The sequence below is a fragment of the Anomaloglossus baeobatrachus genome, chromosome 1, assembly GCF_048569485.1.
Source record: "Anomaloglossus baeobatrachus isolate aAnoBae1 chromosome 1, aAnoBae1.hap1, whole genome shotgun sequence".
In the NCBI taxonomy this organism is placed as follows: domain Eukaryota; kingdom Metazoa; phylum Chordata; class Amphibia; order Anura; family Aromobatidae; genus Anomaloglossus; species Anomaloglossus baeobatrachus.
The window spans coordinates 540,629,402-540,643,066 of NC_134353.1; the positions used below are offsets into that span (position 1 = coordinate 540,629,402).

The 13,665-nt window shown below is 46.2% G+C and overlaps 1 protein-coding gene across 4 annotated transcripts in view; it reads left to right on the forward strand.

The window, feature by feature from the left end:
* The first annotated feature begins 6,256 nt into the window (after positions 1 to 6,256).
* Positions 6,257 to 13,665, forward strand: part of FSD1L (fibronectin type III and SPRY domain containing 1 like) — a 142,054-nt gene continuing 134,645 nt past the window's right edge. For 3 of the 4 annotated variants that reach the window (XM_075316617.1, XM_075316624.1, XM_075316632.1), the window contains exon 1: positions 6,257 to 6,385. In XM_075316617.1, the coding sequence (XP_075172732.1) occupies positions 6,371 to 6,385 (15 nt within the window). In that variant the 5' untranslated portion in view covers positions 6,257 to 6,370. The remainder of the gene's footprint in view (positions 6,386 to 13,665) is intronic. The other variant, XM_075316637.1, reaches the window with a different exon arrangement.

A 13,665-nucleotide genomic window follows, 5' to 3' on the forward strand; every position in this document is an offset into this window, starting at 1 on the left:
ATGAGTGCAGTCCGATTTTCACAGACTAAGGCTGCTTTCACATATCGGGTTTTGCCGTCAGGCACAATCCGGTGAATACCAGATAAAATGGATTGGGTGCTGGATGCGTTTTTATCTTCATTGAATTGTATTAACGCCGGATTGTACCTGATGCCCTTGCATTTCATCTAGCGTGCACTGGATCCGGCAAAATTTCTGTGTCCGGCTGCCTGAAAGAATGCACAAAGGGAACGTTTTTTGTCACCGGGAAAAAACTGCACCACACCGGATCCGGCGCCATGCGGCGTGTTGTAAAATGAAAGCCTATGGTCGCCAGATCAGTCGTAATGTAGCACAAAACGCATTCCACTGACGGATCCTTTTTTTTTAACGGAGCATTCTCAGATGTGTAAATTCCTTTCTGGTTAGAAAATATCTCTCTCTCTCGGTCGATGTCGGTTTCTCTCTCTCTGTCGGTAGGTCGATTCTCTCTCTGTCGATGTCGGTCTCTCTCTTTGTCAGTCGGTCTCTCCCTCTCACCCCGTCTCTCATACTCACCAATCACGGGCGCAGTGCTGCACAGCTGTTACACTGCTCCAGCGGCTTCTCCTGCTTTTGAAAATGCCGGTTGCTCATTATTCCATCTCGTATTCACTGCTTCCCCCGCCCACTGGCGCTTATGATTGGTTGAAATCAGACGCGCCACCACGCTGAGTGACAGCTGTCTCCCTGCAACCAATCACAGCTGCCGGTGGGCAGGTCTAAATCTTGCAGTAAAATAATTAAAAAAAAACAGCGTGCGGTCCCCCCTAATTTTGATACCAGCCAAAATAAAGCCACACGGCTGAAGGCTGGTATTCTCAGGATGGGGAGCCGCACGTTATGGGGAGCCCCCCAGCCTAAAAATATCAGCCAGCAGCCACCCCGAATTGTCGCATCCATTAGATGTGACAGTCCTGGGACTCTACCAGGCTCATCCTGAATTGCCCTGGTGCGGTGGCAATCGGGGTAATAAGGAATTAATGGCAGCCCATAGCTGCCACTAAGTCCTAGGTTAATTATGGCAGGCGTCTATGAGACACCCACTATGATTAATCTGTAGTGAAAGTAAATAAATACAGACACCGAAAAATCCTTTATGTGAAATAAAAGACAAAAAAAACACCCTCTTTCACCACTTTATTAATACCCAAACAGCTCTCCAGGTCCGATGTAATCCACACAAGGTCCCGTGACGCTTTCATCTCTGCTACATCGGAAGCTGACAGGAGCGGCAGTAGAACACCGCTGCTCGCTGTGAGCTCCACGCAGCAACTGAATTGAGTCGTGCTGTCAGCGGTGACGTCACTTAGGTTACCCGCGGCCACAGCTGGATTCTTGGTACAAATTGCTACAACGGATCCGTTTTTTACCGGATCCGTCGCATCAGTTTTACCACAATCTAGGCCAGATCCGTTGCATCAGGCACACACCGGATTGTGCCTGACGGCACAAACCGGATGTCTGAAAGTAGCCTAACAGAATTGAGAAGGCGGAGAATCTTTTTTTTTCTCTCAAAGTCTGAGAAAAATTGATGCCACTCCAATCAGAATCTGATCAGAGTCGGATCAGAATAATCAGACCGTTTTTCTCAGATGTGGAGGAAACAGTCATGTGATGCAACCCTTAGCATGACTGATTGCGATTGCTTACCCTGAGCGAGTGCTGCCTGAATTGAATCCCCAGCACTGCACATCTGCACGCACACAACAGGAGCCCAGCAAGTGTGTACACACACAATGTCAGTGCAGGTGTGCTCTCATACCACTCGTCTGTTGCAGCCGCTGGCAGCACACATCACACAGTAGCGGGCAGATGTTGCAGACGGGAGGAGGATGACCTCGCACTGACACTTATAAGCTCTCACCTCCTGCAGTATCAGTGTGGATCTGCAATATGTAATCAATTCAGGCAGTACTCATTCCATTAATAAGGCATTACATCGAAACGCATAGGCTATACCTGTCCTGTCAGTGTTTTGTCCGCTGTTTGCTATTTTTATTCTATTGGAACTAAGCTAAAGATTTTAACTGAACTTCACCGTTGGATTAACACTTTTGCATGTTTGGTTTCCAGCCCTAACCAGGGCGTTTCCATGCGATGGTTTGAGCCGCAGTCTCAGGTGCCAATTATCCGATGAGCTGACACGCCTCTCGCTAATTTACTTATTCTTGGTATAACCCCTTTAAGGGTATGATCGCACTTTGCGTTTCCACCTGCGTTTCTGCTACTTTTTAGGTCCGTTTTGAACTGCACCTTTTTCATGCCAAAAGGCATGCGTTTTGATTTTCCAGCAAAGTCTATGGAAAATGGGGATTTCTAGACCCCACTTTGCGTTTTAAAACACTGTGTTTAATTTGCATGTTTTGTGGCAAAAAACATGCGTTCAAAGAAGCAGCATGTCAGTTGTTTTTGCCATTTTGGGTGCGTTTTGCTAACATTGAAGTCAATAAGAAATGGCAAAAACCAAGAAACTTCAAAGTTCCTGCGTTTTACCTGCTTTTTAGGTGCTGAAAACATGCGTTTTTGACTTCAAAAACGCATGCTTTTCTGACAATAAAATAATGGAATAATATGTCCCTTTACACACACACATAGTCCGACAATTAAATTAAAGAAAATTTTGATTTTATTACTATTTTAACATTAAATATTATAAAACCGCTATAATTTCATGAAATATAAATATTTTCTTTATTAATTCCAAAATTATGTTTTCCTTTTTTTTCCTCTTTTTTCATGATGTTTGACTGTTTAATCTTTATTTAGCAGTGTCTTGATGTTCAAAACGCATCTGTCAAAACGCAATGGAAAAGCATGTAAAAAGCGCTGAAAACGCATCTAAAATGCGGTAAATGCGCATGCATTTTAGCGCTAAATTTCTGGAAAAGGCAACTTTGGTCAAATCAATTAAGCCCAAAACTTGCGTTTAGAACTGAAAAGTAGGAGAATGCAAAGTGCGGTCTTATAATACTTTTCCATGTTTGGTTTCCAGCCCTAACCAGGGCGATTCCATGCGATGGTTTGAGCCGCAGTCTCAGGTGCCAATTATCCGTTGAGCTGACACTCCTCTCCCTAATTTCCTCAATCTTGGTATAAACCCTTTAGTCAGTTTTAAGGACTATTTTATTCAATATGTCTAAATACTATCACATACGAAGAAACGTGGAATAATTATTCATTTAGGAAGATCCCAGTTTCAGTTCTTCATCGCTTGATCAAAGACTGAATTATTTGTCCCTTTGTCTTTCCGGACACTTTTGAGGCACTGAATGAAGTGCTCTAAATGTAGACTATACATAGAACAGTCATCTGTGATGCTTCTGGAGAAAAGCCACATGACGTGTTACTTGATACTTTAGCACATGATAATGTAACATTGCTTCTACCGTGTTGCTAGGCAACTCCCTGAAAATGTGAGGGCCCGATCGGTTGTAGGGTGACCCTTTTATGTGCTATATTGATGCTAAAATATTTACCACAATGGCAAGTGTGTAGCCAACTGTACAACTCTGCAGTTATTATATTGGCTTTTAACCCTTTATGGGGAGAATATATAGATTTTTTTATTTTTCCATCTTTCATTCCGTCCGTCCTTTCTTTTTGTGTTGACCCAGTTGTATGAATGGAGCTGAGTCTTTGCAATAAAGATGTTGTCCAACTTGGTTGATTATAAGGAGCTATGCAATTGATTAGGAAAAATTATTAATGCGCATGGTATAAACCGGTAATTGGAGGTGCGCTATTAGCTATGCATTTGCCTGGGGGGAAATCGCCAATGTATTAAAGGGGTGGTTCACTACTTAGCTTTACTAGCCACATCGATATAACATCCAGAAATAAGGCTTCTCTCAGCTACCTTGTGTTGGCAGTAGTGCCTCTGAGTGGCGCTACTGCGGTCCGCTCATACCCACTATGTGACTCCCAGGCTCCGTGACCTCTGAAATCCGATGATGTCACGTCAACTTCTAGTTGACCTGACATCACCGAGGTCGGCCCCAGTCTTCCTGAATGAATGACATAAGCAAGGATGGTTGACCTTAGGGAGATCAACATCCAACACCACGGAGACACTATCACGTGTTTCTCAACGCAGTGATTCTAGAGCAATGCCCCCTGGTTGTTCCTTCACGGTGAAAGACCTGGCTAGTTTTCTGCTAGCGTTGAGAAACATGTGATGGTGTCTCCGCAGGCTTTCTTGTTTTGAATATTTCCCAGGGGGCATTGCTCTAGAATCACTGCATTGAGAAACACATGATGGTGTCTCCGCGGTGTTGGATGTTGATCTCCCTAAGGTCAACCATCTTTGCTTATGTAGTCTTCTACTAGGCATTGCTCCCACTAGCCAGTTTCCTACTCCACAGTGATGAGGGGCAAATACCCCGAAACAGCTGTCTGTACATGGATACCATGTTTGGTATAGGTGGTTTCCTTGACTGGCGACTGCACTTCCCATAGTTGTTCCTTCCCAATGAAAGACCTGGCTAGTTTCCTGCCAGCGTTGAGAAACATGTGATGGTGTCTCCGCAGGCTTTCTTTTTTCCTGAGTGACTTGGCTGTGGGTGGAGTTTCACCGCTCATCAGCCCAGAATCCCGTGCGCTCTCTCCTTCGCAGCAGAGTGCTGCAAGCAGGAGTGATGCTGGGCTGCAGTCGCTTTGGTGAAGTCAGGTCAACTGGAAGTTGACGTGACATTACCGGATCTCAGAGGTCACGGAGCCTAGGGGTCACGAGATGGGGATGACCGCAGTAGCCCCGCTCAGAGGCACTATTGCCAACACAAGGTATTTGAGAGAAGCCTTGTTTCTGAACATTATATCGATGTGGCTAGTAAAGCTAAGTAGTGACCCACCCCTTTAAGTATTTTCTCCAAAGAGAAACTGTTAGGGATTTAGATTGTGAGTCCCAATGGGGACAGTGATGACGATGTCTGGAAAGAGCTGTGTTATATAAACGGTCAGGACTAGGCTTACAGTATTTGATAAATAAAAATCTCCAAAAATGTACAAACATAAAATATTCCAAAACAAAAAAATAAAATAATCTATATTTTTTTATAACTTTATGTCAAATTTCACCAAAACAGCAGAGAAAATAGAAGGACAAAGTCTAATTAAAACAGAATTTCCTTAAAATATGGGATAATGGGTGCTGACGGTACAGGAGGTTCTGGGGAACGAGATATTTGCTGGCAGCCCACGCTACGCAACTGTCTTGTACTCATCATTCTCACTACGACTCTTAGGAGTACTTTGCACGCTGCGACATCGCTAGCCGATGATAGCGATGCCGTGCGCGATAGTCCCCGCCCCCGTCGCAGATGCGATATCTTGTGATAGCAGCCGTAGCGAATATTATCGCTACGGCAGCTTCACACGCACTCACCTGCCTTGTGACGTCGCTCTGGCCGGCGATCCGCCTCCTTCCTAAGGGGGCGGGTCGTGCGGCGTCACAGCGACGTCACACGGCAGGCGGCCAATAGAAGCGGAGGGGCGGAGATGAGCGGGACGTAAACATCCCGCCCACCTACTTCCTTCTTAATTGCGGACGGGACGCAGGTAAGAAGATGTTCCTCGCTCCTGCGGCTTCTTTCAGAGTGATGTGTGCTGCCGCAGGAACGAGGAACAACATCGTACCTGTTGCTGCAGCGAAATTATGGAAATGACCGACACTACACAGATCACTGATTTTCGACGCTTTTGCGATCGTTTATCGGTGAATTTAGGCTTTACACGTTGAGACGGCATTACCGGCGCCGGATGTGCGTCACTTTCGATTTGACCCCGACGATATCGCAGTAGCGATGTCGCAACGTGCAAAGTACCCCTTACCCTTTGCAGAAAAACATGGTAAAGCCCACAGAAATTTTCTACAAAGTCTTCACCATTTAGTTTGCATCTTGTTTCTACAAATCAGAAGGAAAAAAAAGATTTTTCCAGGATGTTTTTTTACATTTATATCCTGGAAAGAGGATATGCAAAAATGAAGCAAACACACGGGACCTTCACAGTATAATCTTATATGGTTAAATCTGATCTACATGACTGGAAATTTCCTCAACAACTCTTAAAAAGAAATTAAAGAAAAAAAATTGCTATCAACCAAAATGGTCTCTTCCGGCTTCACCGAGGGTGTTGTCTGCCAGCACTTGCGCTGTGCTCTATGGTGCAGACAGGAGACGCTCTCTCTCGGTCCTCCACAGCGCTCGATGGTGGCTCGCCTTTCTGGCTGGTCCTGTGTGCTGAGACCTGAGGGGGCGGAGCTGCGGCTGCTCGCTCATTAGCACAAGTCATTTCTGCTCTCTCCACTTCACGCATCCTCTGCTACAAAGCCTGGAGGAGCCCGGGCCTGGCAATGGACACTCAGAAAGTAAGCGGCGTGTTATTTGTATAGGTGGGCTTAACCCCTGCACTACCTATAGGTCACTAGAAGTGGGTGGGGGGGGTCCATAAATAGCAGCAGACCTGTTCATACATTGCTGCCTGGGAGTGCTGCTCTGCAGGGACAATAGATGCAATCGTCTGCAGATGCATGGTGCAATGGAGAGAGGATGCTGGCACATCATGGGCGTGGATCATGTCTGATCTTGGCTCCTGTATCCTCCCAAATCATGTGCTTCTCCCTCCTAGAAATCTGCACAGTGCCCCCTGCAGTGGAGGCAGCAGTATATGTGTCCCCCTGCAGTAAAGGCAGCAGTAGAGGTGCCCCCCCACCCCCCCTGCAGTGGAGGCAGCAGTATATGTGTCCCCCCCTGCAGTGGAGGCAGCAGTATATGTGTGTCCCCCTGCAGTGGAGGCAGCAGTAGAGGTGCCCCCCCCCCCCCCTGCAGTGGAGGCAGCAGTAGAGGTGCCCCCCCCCCCCTGCAGTGGAGGCAGCAGTAGAGGTGCCCCCCCCCCCTGCAGTGGAGGCAGCAGTAGAGGTGCCCCCCCCCCCCCTGCAGTGGAGGCAGCAGTAGAGGTGCCCCCCCCCCCCCCTGCAGTGGAGGCAGCAGTAGAGGTGCCCCCCCCCCCCTGCAGTGGAGGCAGCAGTAGAGGTGCCCCCCCCCCCTGCAGTGGAGGCAGCAGTAGAGGTGCCCCCCCCCCTGCAGTGGAGGCAGCAGTAGAGGTGCCCCCCCCCCCTGCAGTGGAGGCAGCAGTAGAGGTGCCCCCCCCCCCCCCCTGCAGTGGAGGCAGCAGTAGAGGTGCCCCCCCCCCCCCCCTGCAGTGGAGGCAGCAGTAGAGGTGCCCCCCCCCCCCCCTGCAGTGGAGGCAGCAGTAGAGGTGCCCCCCCCTGCAGTGGAGGCAGCAGTAGAGGTGCCCCCCCCCCTGCAGTGGAGGCAGCAGTAGAGGTGCCCGCCCCCCCCCCCTGCAGTGGAGGCAGCAGTAGAGGTGCCCCCCCCCCCCCCCCCCCTGCAGTGGAGGCAGCAGTAGAGGTGCCCCCCCCTCCTGCAGTGGAGGCAGCAGTAGAGGTGCCCCCCCCCTGCAGTGGAGGCAGCAGTAGAGGTGCCCCTCCTACCCCCCTGGCAGTGGAGGCAGCAGTACCGGTGCTCCGTGGTGCTGGTGCCCTTACCACTGTTTATCCTTCCATGGTCTGTTCCTTCCATGGATGAATGAATGAGTTTGCACTTATTGTCTAGGTGGGGTGTGGGGTGGCTGTCATTATGCAGCCAGGAGCAGGTGGAGTTGTGCAGACGGTTCAATTATTTAATGAGAGCGTCCTGCAGCTTACATAACGAGCAATTACTGGATGGGTGGCCTGGCAGAGGAGGCTGCCCGGTGGGTATACTCGATAGGTTGTGTGGCACTAGCCTCATACAGATGTGCCTGTGAGATCCGTAATAATACCTTTTGAGGTTTCTCCCTCACAATGGGCATGGTAGGGGTGTGGCATGGGCATGGCTTATTATTCACCACCTAACATTATTGTTATGGCTATCTAAACACTCTTTTGTAGGATTGGGCACCTTTAGGAGGGGTGAGAGCGAGCTGCTGTAGAAAGGGAGGTGTAAAGCTTTACACTGCTGTGATGTGACAGCTCGGTCATGTAGGGGATGACCAGTCTTATATCGGAGTGTGCCCGGACTGACCACGACGTGCTACAAGGTGGCCCAAAGAATTAAAATCCGCAGCTTCCTCCGGGAATATTGGCTGATCATCGGGGCTTTAGCAGATGGACCTTCAAAAGCAAACAATCCACATGGTTGAATGAATCTGAATGGCATTAAGAATGTCGGCTGTGCTCTGGTATTACAGTTGTAGCAAAGTGACTTTTTGGGAGACCATGCTGTTGCATGTGGCTGATGATGTGACCGATGCGAAGGGTTGTCCCTCACTGGAACATTTGTGATTATATTAGGAGTGGGGCAGTCACATGAGTGAGGATGTGAGACAGCGCACCCCTTGAGGAGTGAGGATCTCCGGATTGAAATCGCTATCACGGCAGTTGTAGGGAGGACAGTTTTTGGCATTTGTGAGACTGGTACTGACTTGGGGGTACTTGTATAGGAAGTTGTGAATTGCCTGCTAATGACAATGTCAAATATATTTTTCATATTACATTGAATAAGAAACACAGGATATCCTTGGGAAAGCTGTTTTTAAAAGCTGGTTAATTCCTATTTTTTCAGATTGACATTTTATAATTTAAAAAAAAAAAAAAAATAATAAATTCCTGTCCTGAGATCTTAAATATGTGTTATGGATGTGTCTGAGGGACATGATCTGATCATACCACAGTTCCTGGGCATGGGAAGCTACAAAAGAGGATGTACAGACATCCCACTAAGGGAACATAGATTATATACATTTTTTTTTTTCTGTGAGGTAAAACCTTTCCCTACCGGGGTTTTTTTTTTTAAAATGTTTTACCTCACAGAAAGAATCAGCTATTATCCTGTATTGTAATGTCTGTATACTTTTCTGCTTCTTCCCCTGCCCAGAATGTGTGCCATGTGTAGACTGTGTTAGGCCTCAACTGCACACTGTATCTTTTACTATGTTTTTTGTGAAGTTTGTGGTCACAAGAGATGCACCCAAATGGAAGCATTTCCTTTCCCCAGTAAAATCTGAGATTTCTATTTTGCTGTCCGCACAGTGCATCTTTTTACGGCTGCGTTTTTGAAGACGCAGCCAAGATGCAGCATGTCAATTCTTTTTGTGTTTTTACCCTGGGTTTCAGAGGACTAGCAGATCAATCTCCTGCTGACTCGGATCAACAGGGGATTGATCCCTGGTATCTGGACAGATGCTGGTCCCCATATAAAGTCTGAGTGAACCAGAATCCAGCGTAAAGGGGTAGGCGCAAGCTCTTCATACTTACAAATTCACCGGGGCGGCTGTTACACTGCTCCCACGGCCTCTCATTCTTCTTCCCGGGCCGCTCATTAAGCTCATGCATATTCACTGCTTCCCCCAGCGATATCTGTGATTGGTTGCAATCAGATGAACCCCCATCCTGTGTGACAGCGTGTCTGAGGCTTCCAATTACAAACACCATTGGGCGGGCCTATATTATACAGTAAAATAAATAAATAAAACAAATTGGTGTAGGATCCCCCCCATATTAACATAACCAGCACAGATGACAGCTGGGGGCTGGTATTCTCAGGCTGGGGACACCCATGGTTATTGGGAACCCCCCAGCCTAAAAATATCAGCCTGCAGCCTTCCGGATTTGCTGCATCCATTAGATGTGACAGTTCGGCACTGTATCTGGCTCTTCCAGATTGCCCTGGTGCAGCGTCAATTAGGGCAATAAGGAGTTAATGGAAGCCCACAGCTGCCACTCAGTTCTAGATTAGTAATGGGAAGCGTCTGAGACCCCCCCCCCCATCACTAATCTGTAATTGAAAGTAAACACAAACATCCAAAAGATCTTTTATCTGAAAAACCCCCCAAAAACAGCCTCTTTGACCGCTCTATTAACCCCCAAAACACCCTGCAGGTCTGATGTAATCCACGCGATTACATGTCTTTTATTTCAAATAAAGCATTTTTGGGCTATTTGTGTTTATTTCAGTTACAGATTAGTGATGGGGAGCCTCATAGACACAGACACCTCCCATTACTAATCTAAGGCTTAGAGGCACCTGAGAGCTGCCATTAACTCCCTTATTACCCCGATTGCCACCGCACCAGGGACACGGAAAAAGCCGGGTCAAGTGCCAGAATTGGTGTGTCTAACGGGTGTGCCACTTCTGGGGTGGCTGTGGGCTGCTTTTGTTAGGCTGGAAAGGGCAAAATAACCATGGCCCTTCTCATTCTAATAATATCAGCCCCCAGTTGTCTGCTGTACCTTGACTGGTTTTAGAAATATTTTTTTTTTTTTTTTTTTTTTTTTTTAATAAATCAAATAATTAAAAAAAAACAAAACAAAAAAAAACAAAGCGTGAGATCCCCCTCAATTTTTCAGCCAAGGTACAGCGGACAGCTGAGGGTTGCAGCTTGCAGCTGCTGCTGTTCCTGTTCTGGATATGAAAAATGAGGGGGACACAAAAAGTCATTTTGTTACCAAAAAATAATTAAACAAACAGCTGTCCATAGCTATCCATCGAACTATTCTGTTATTTCTTTCTATCTGTTCTTTCTTATTTCTTCTATATGTTCTTTCTTTCTATCTGTTCTATATGTTCCTTCTATCTATTCTATCAATTATCCTATCATATTTGTGTCTCCTTTAAAAAACACATTAACAAAAATGCGGGAAAACGACATGCATTTTTGGGCCACAAACTGCGTTTTCTGTAACCACAGGAAAAAAGATGCACTCAAAACTGCATGCGTTTCCTTCCCCAGCAAAGTCTGAGATTTAATCTTTGCTGTCTGCACGTTGCGTTTTTTATTTTTTTGGTTGCATCTTTATGGTGACCGCAAAGATGCAGCATGTCAGTTCTCTATGCGTTTTTTTGCCAGCTTTTTTGAGCTCTTCTAGGCATAGATTTCAACTCAAAAATGCATTGGACTTAAACGCATCAAGAACGCATGTGTTTTTTGATGCGTATTTTTTCGCCCAGGATGTGTTTCTGTGAACACAGGCTGCATCTTTGTGGTGACCACAAAGATGCAGCATGTGCACATAGCCTTACTACGTGGTGAGACGCAGGCATTACAAAGTACATGGCAGGAGCACATATATAAGATTATCTCAGCACAGGAGATGTGGTATGATCAGACCATGTCCCTGTACGGTCAGACACATCCATTACACAGTACATAGCAGGGGCACATATATAAGATTATCTCAGCCCAGGAGATGTGGTGTGATCAGACCATGTCCCTGTATGATCAGACGTAGCCATTACACAGTACACAGCAGGGGCACATATATAAGATTATCTCAGCCCAGGAGATGTGGTGTGATCAGACCATGTCCCTGTATGATCAGACGCAGCCATTACACAGTACATAGCAGAGGCACATATACAGTTAGGTCCAGAAATATTTGGACAGTGACACAAGTTTTGTTATTTTAGCTGTTTACAAAAACATGTTCAGAAATACAATTATATATATATATGATATGGGCTGAAAGTGCACACTCCCAGCTGCAATATGAGAGTTTTCACATCCAAATCGGAGAAAGGGTTTAGGAATCATAGCTCTGTAATACTTAGCCTCCTCTTTTTCAAGGGACCAAAAGTAATTGGACAAGGGACTCTAAGGGCTGCAATTAACTCTGAAGGCGTCTCCCTCGTTAACCTGTAATCAATGAAGTAGTTAAAAGGTCTGGGGTTGATTACAGGTGTGTGGTTTTGCATTTGGAAGCTGTTGCTGTGACCAGACAACATGCGGTCTAAGGAACTCTCAATTGAGGTGAAGCAGAACATCCTGAGGCTGAAAAAAAAGAAAAAATCCATCAGAGAGATAGCAGACATGCTTGGAGTAGCAAAATCAACAGTCGGGTACATTCTGAGAAAAAAGGAATTGACTGGTGAGCTTGGGAACTCAAAAAGGCCTGGGCGTCCACGGATGACAACAGTGGTGGATGATCGCCGCATACTTTCTTTGGTGAAGAAGAACCCGTTCACAACATCAACTGAAGTCCAGAACACTCTCAGTGAAGTAGGTGTATCTGTCTCTAAGTCAACAGTAAAGAGAAGACTCCATGAAAGTAAATACAAAGGGTTCACATCTAGATGCAAACCATTCATCAATTCCAAAAATAGACAGGCCAGAGTTAAATTTGCTGAAAAACACCTCATGAAGCCAGCTCAGTTCTGGAAAAGTATTCTATGGACAGATGAGACAAAGATCAACCTGTACCAGAATGATGGGAAGAAAAAAGTTTGGAGAAGAAAGGGAACGGCACATGATCCAAGGCACACCACATCCTCTGTAAAACATGGTGGAGGCAACGTGATGGCATGGGCATGCATGGCTTTCAATGGCACTGGGTCACTTGTTTTTATTGATGACATAACAGCAGACAAGAGTAGCCGGATGAATTCTGAAGTGTACCGGGATATACTTTCAGCCCAGATTCAGCCAAATGCCGCAAAGTTGATCGGACGGCGCTTCATAGTACAGATGGACAATGACCCCAAGCATACAGCCAAAGCTACCCCGGAGTTCATGAGTGCAAAAAAGTGGAACATTCTGCAATGGCCAAGTCAATCACCAGATCTTAACCCAATTGAGCATGCATTTCACTTGCTCAAATCCAGACTTAAGACGGAAAGACCCACAAACAAGCAAGACCTGAAGGCTGCGGCTGTAAAGGCCTGGCAAAGCATTAAGAAGGAGGAAACCCAGCGTTTGGTGATGTCCATGGGTTCCAGACTTAAGGCAGTGATTGCCTCCAAAGGATTCGCAACAAAATATTGAAAATAAAAATATTTTGTTTGGGTTTGGTTTATTTGTCCAATTACTTTTGACCTCCTAAAATGTGGAGTGTTTGTAAAGAAATGTGTACAATTCCTGCAATTTCTATCAGATATTTTTGTTCAAACCTTCAAATTAAACGTTACAATCTGCTCTTGAATTCTGTTGTAGAGGTTTCATTTCAAATCCAATGTGGTGGCATGCAGAGCCCAACTCGCGAAAATTGTGTCACTGTCCAAATATTTCTGGACCTAACTGTATAAGATATCAGCACAGGAGATGTGGTATGATCAGCCCATGTCCCTGTATGATCAGACGCAGCCATTACACAGTACATAGCAGAGGCACATATATAAGATTATCTCAGCACAGGAGATGTGGTGTGATCAGATCATGCCCCTGTACGGTCAGACATAGCCATTACACAGTACACAGCAGGGGCACATATATAAGATTATATCAGCACAGGAGATGTGGTATGATCAGACACAGCTATTACACAGTACATGGCAGGGGCACATATATAATCTTATCTCAGCACAAGAACATTGTTTTAAACACATCTAATTGTGGAACTTATTATTCCAAGCTCTATAAGGGTACATGCCCATGACCAGGACCCACTTTGTCCTTAACGCAGCGGTCCTGACCTGCGGGTCCGTGAATCTCCTCCGCAGAAGAACGCAGCTTCTCGTGCCCACGATCAGGGTTCAGGACGCTGCGGTCTCTTACTTGTGTTGTCCCTATGGAGAACGCTTGACACTCTGGCGGCTCGGAAAGCTGCACTGCAGGTCACACGCACAGTGGGCACAAGATTTCTGGAAATCCCATCCACTGTGCTTGTACTGTACA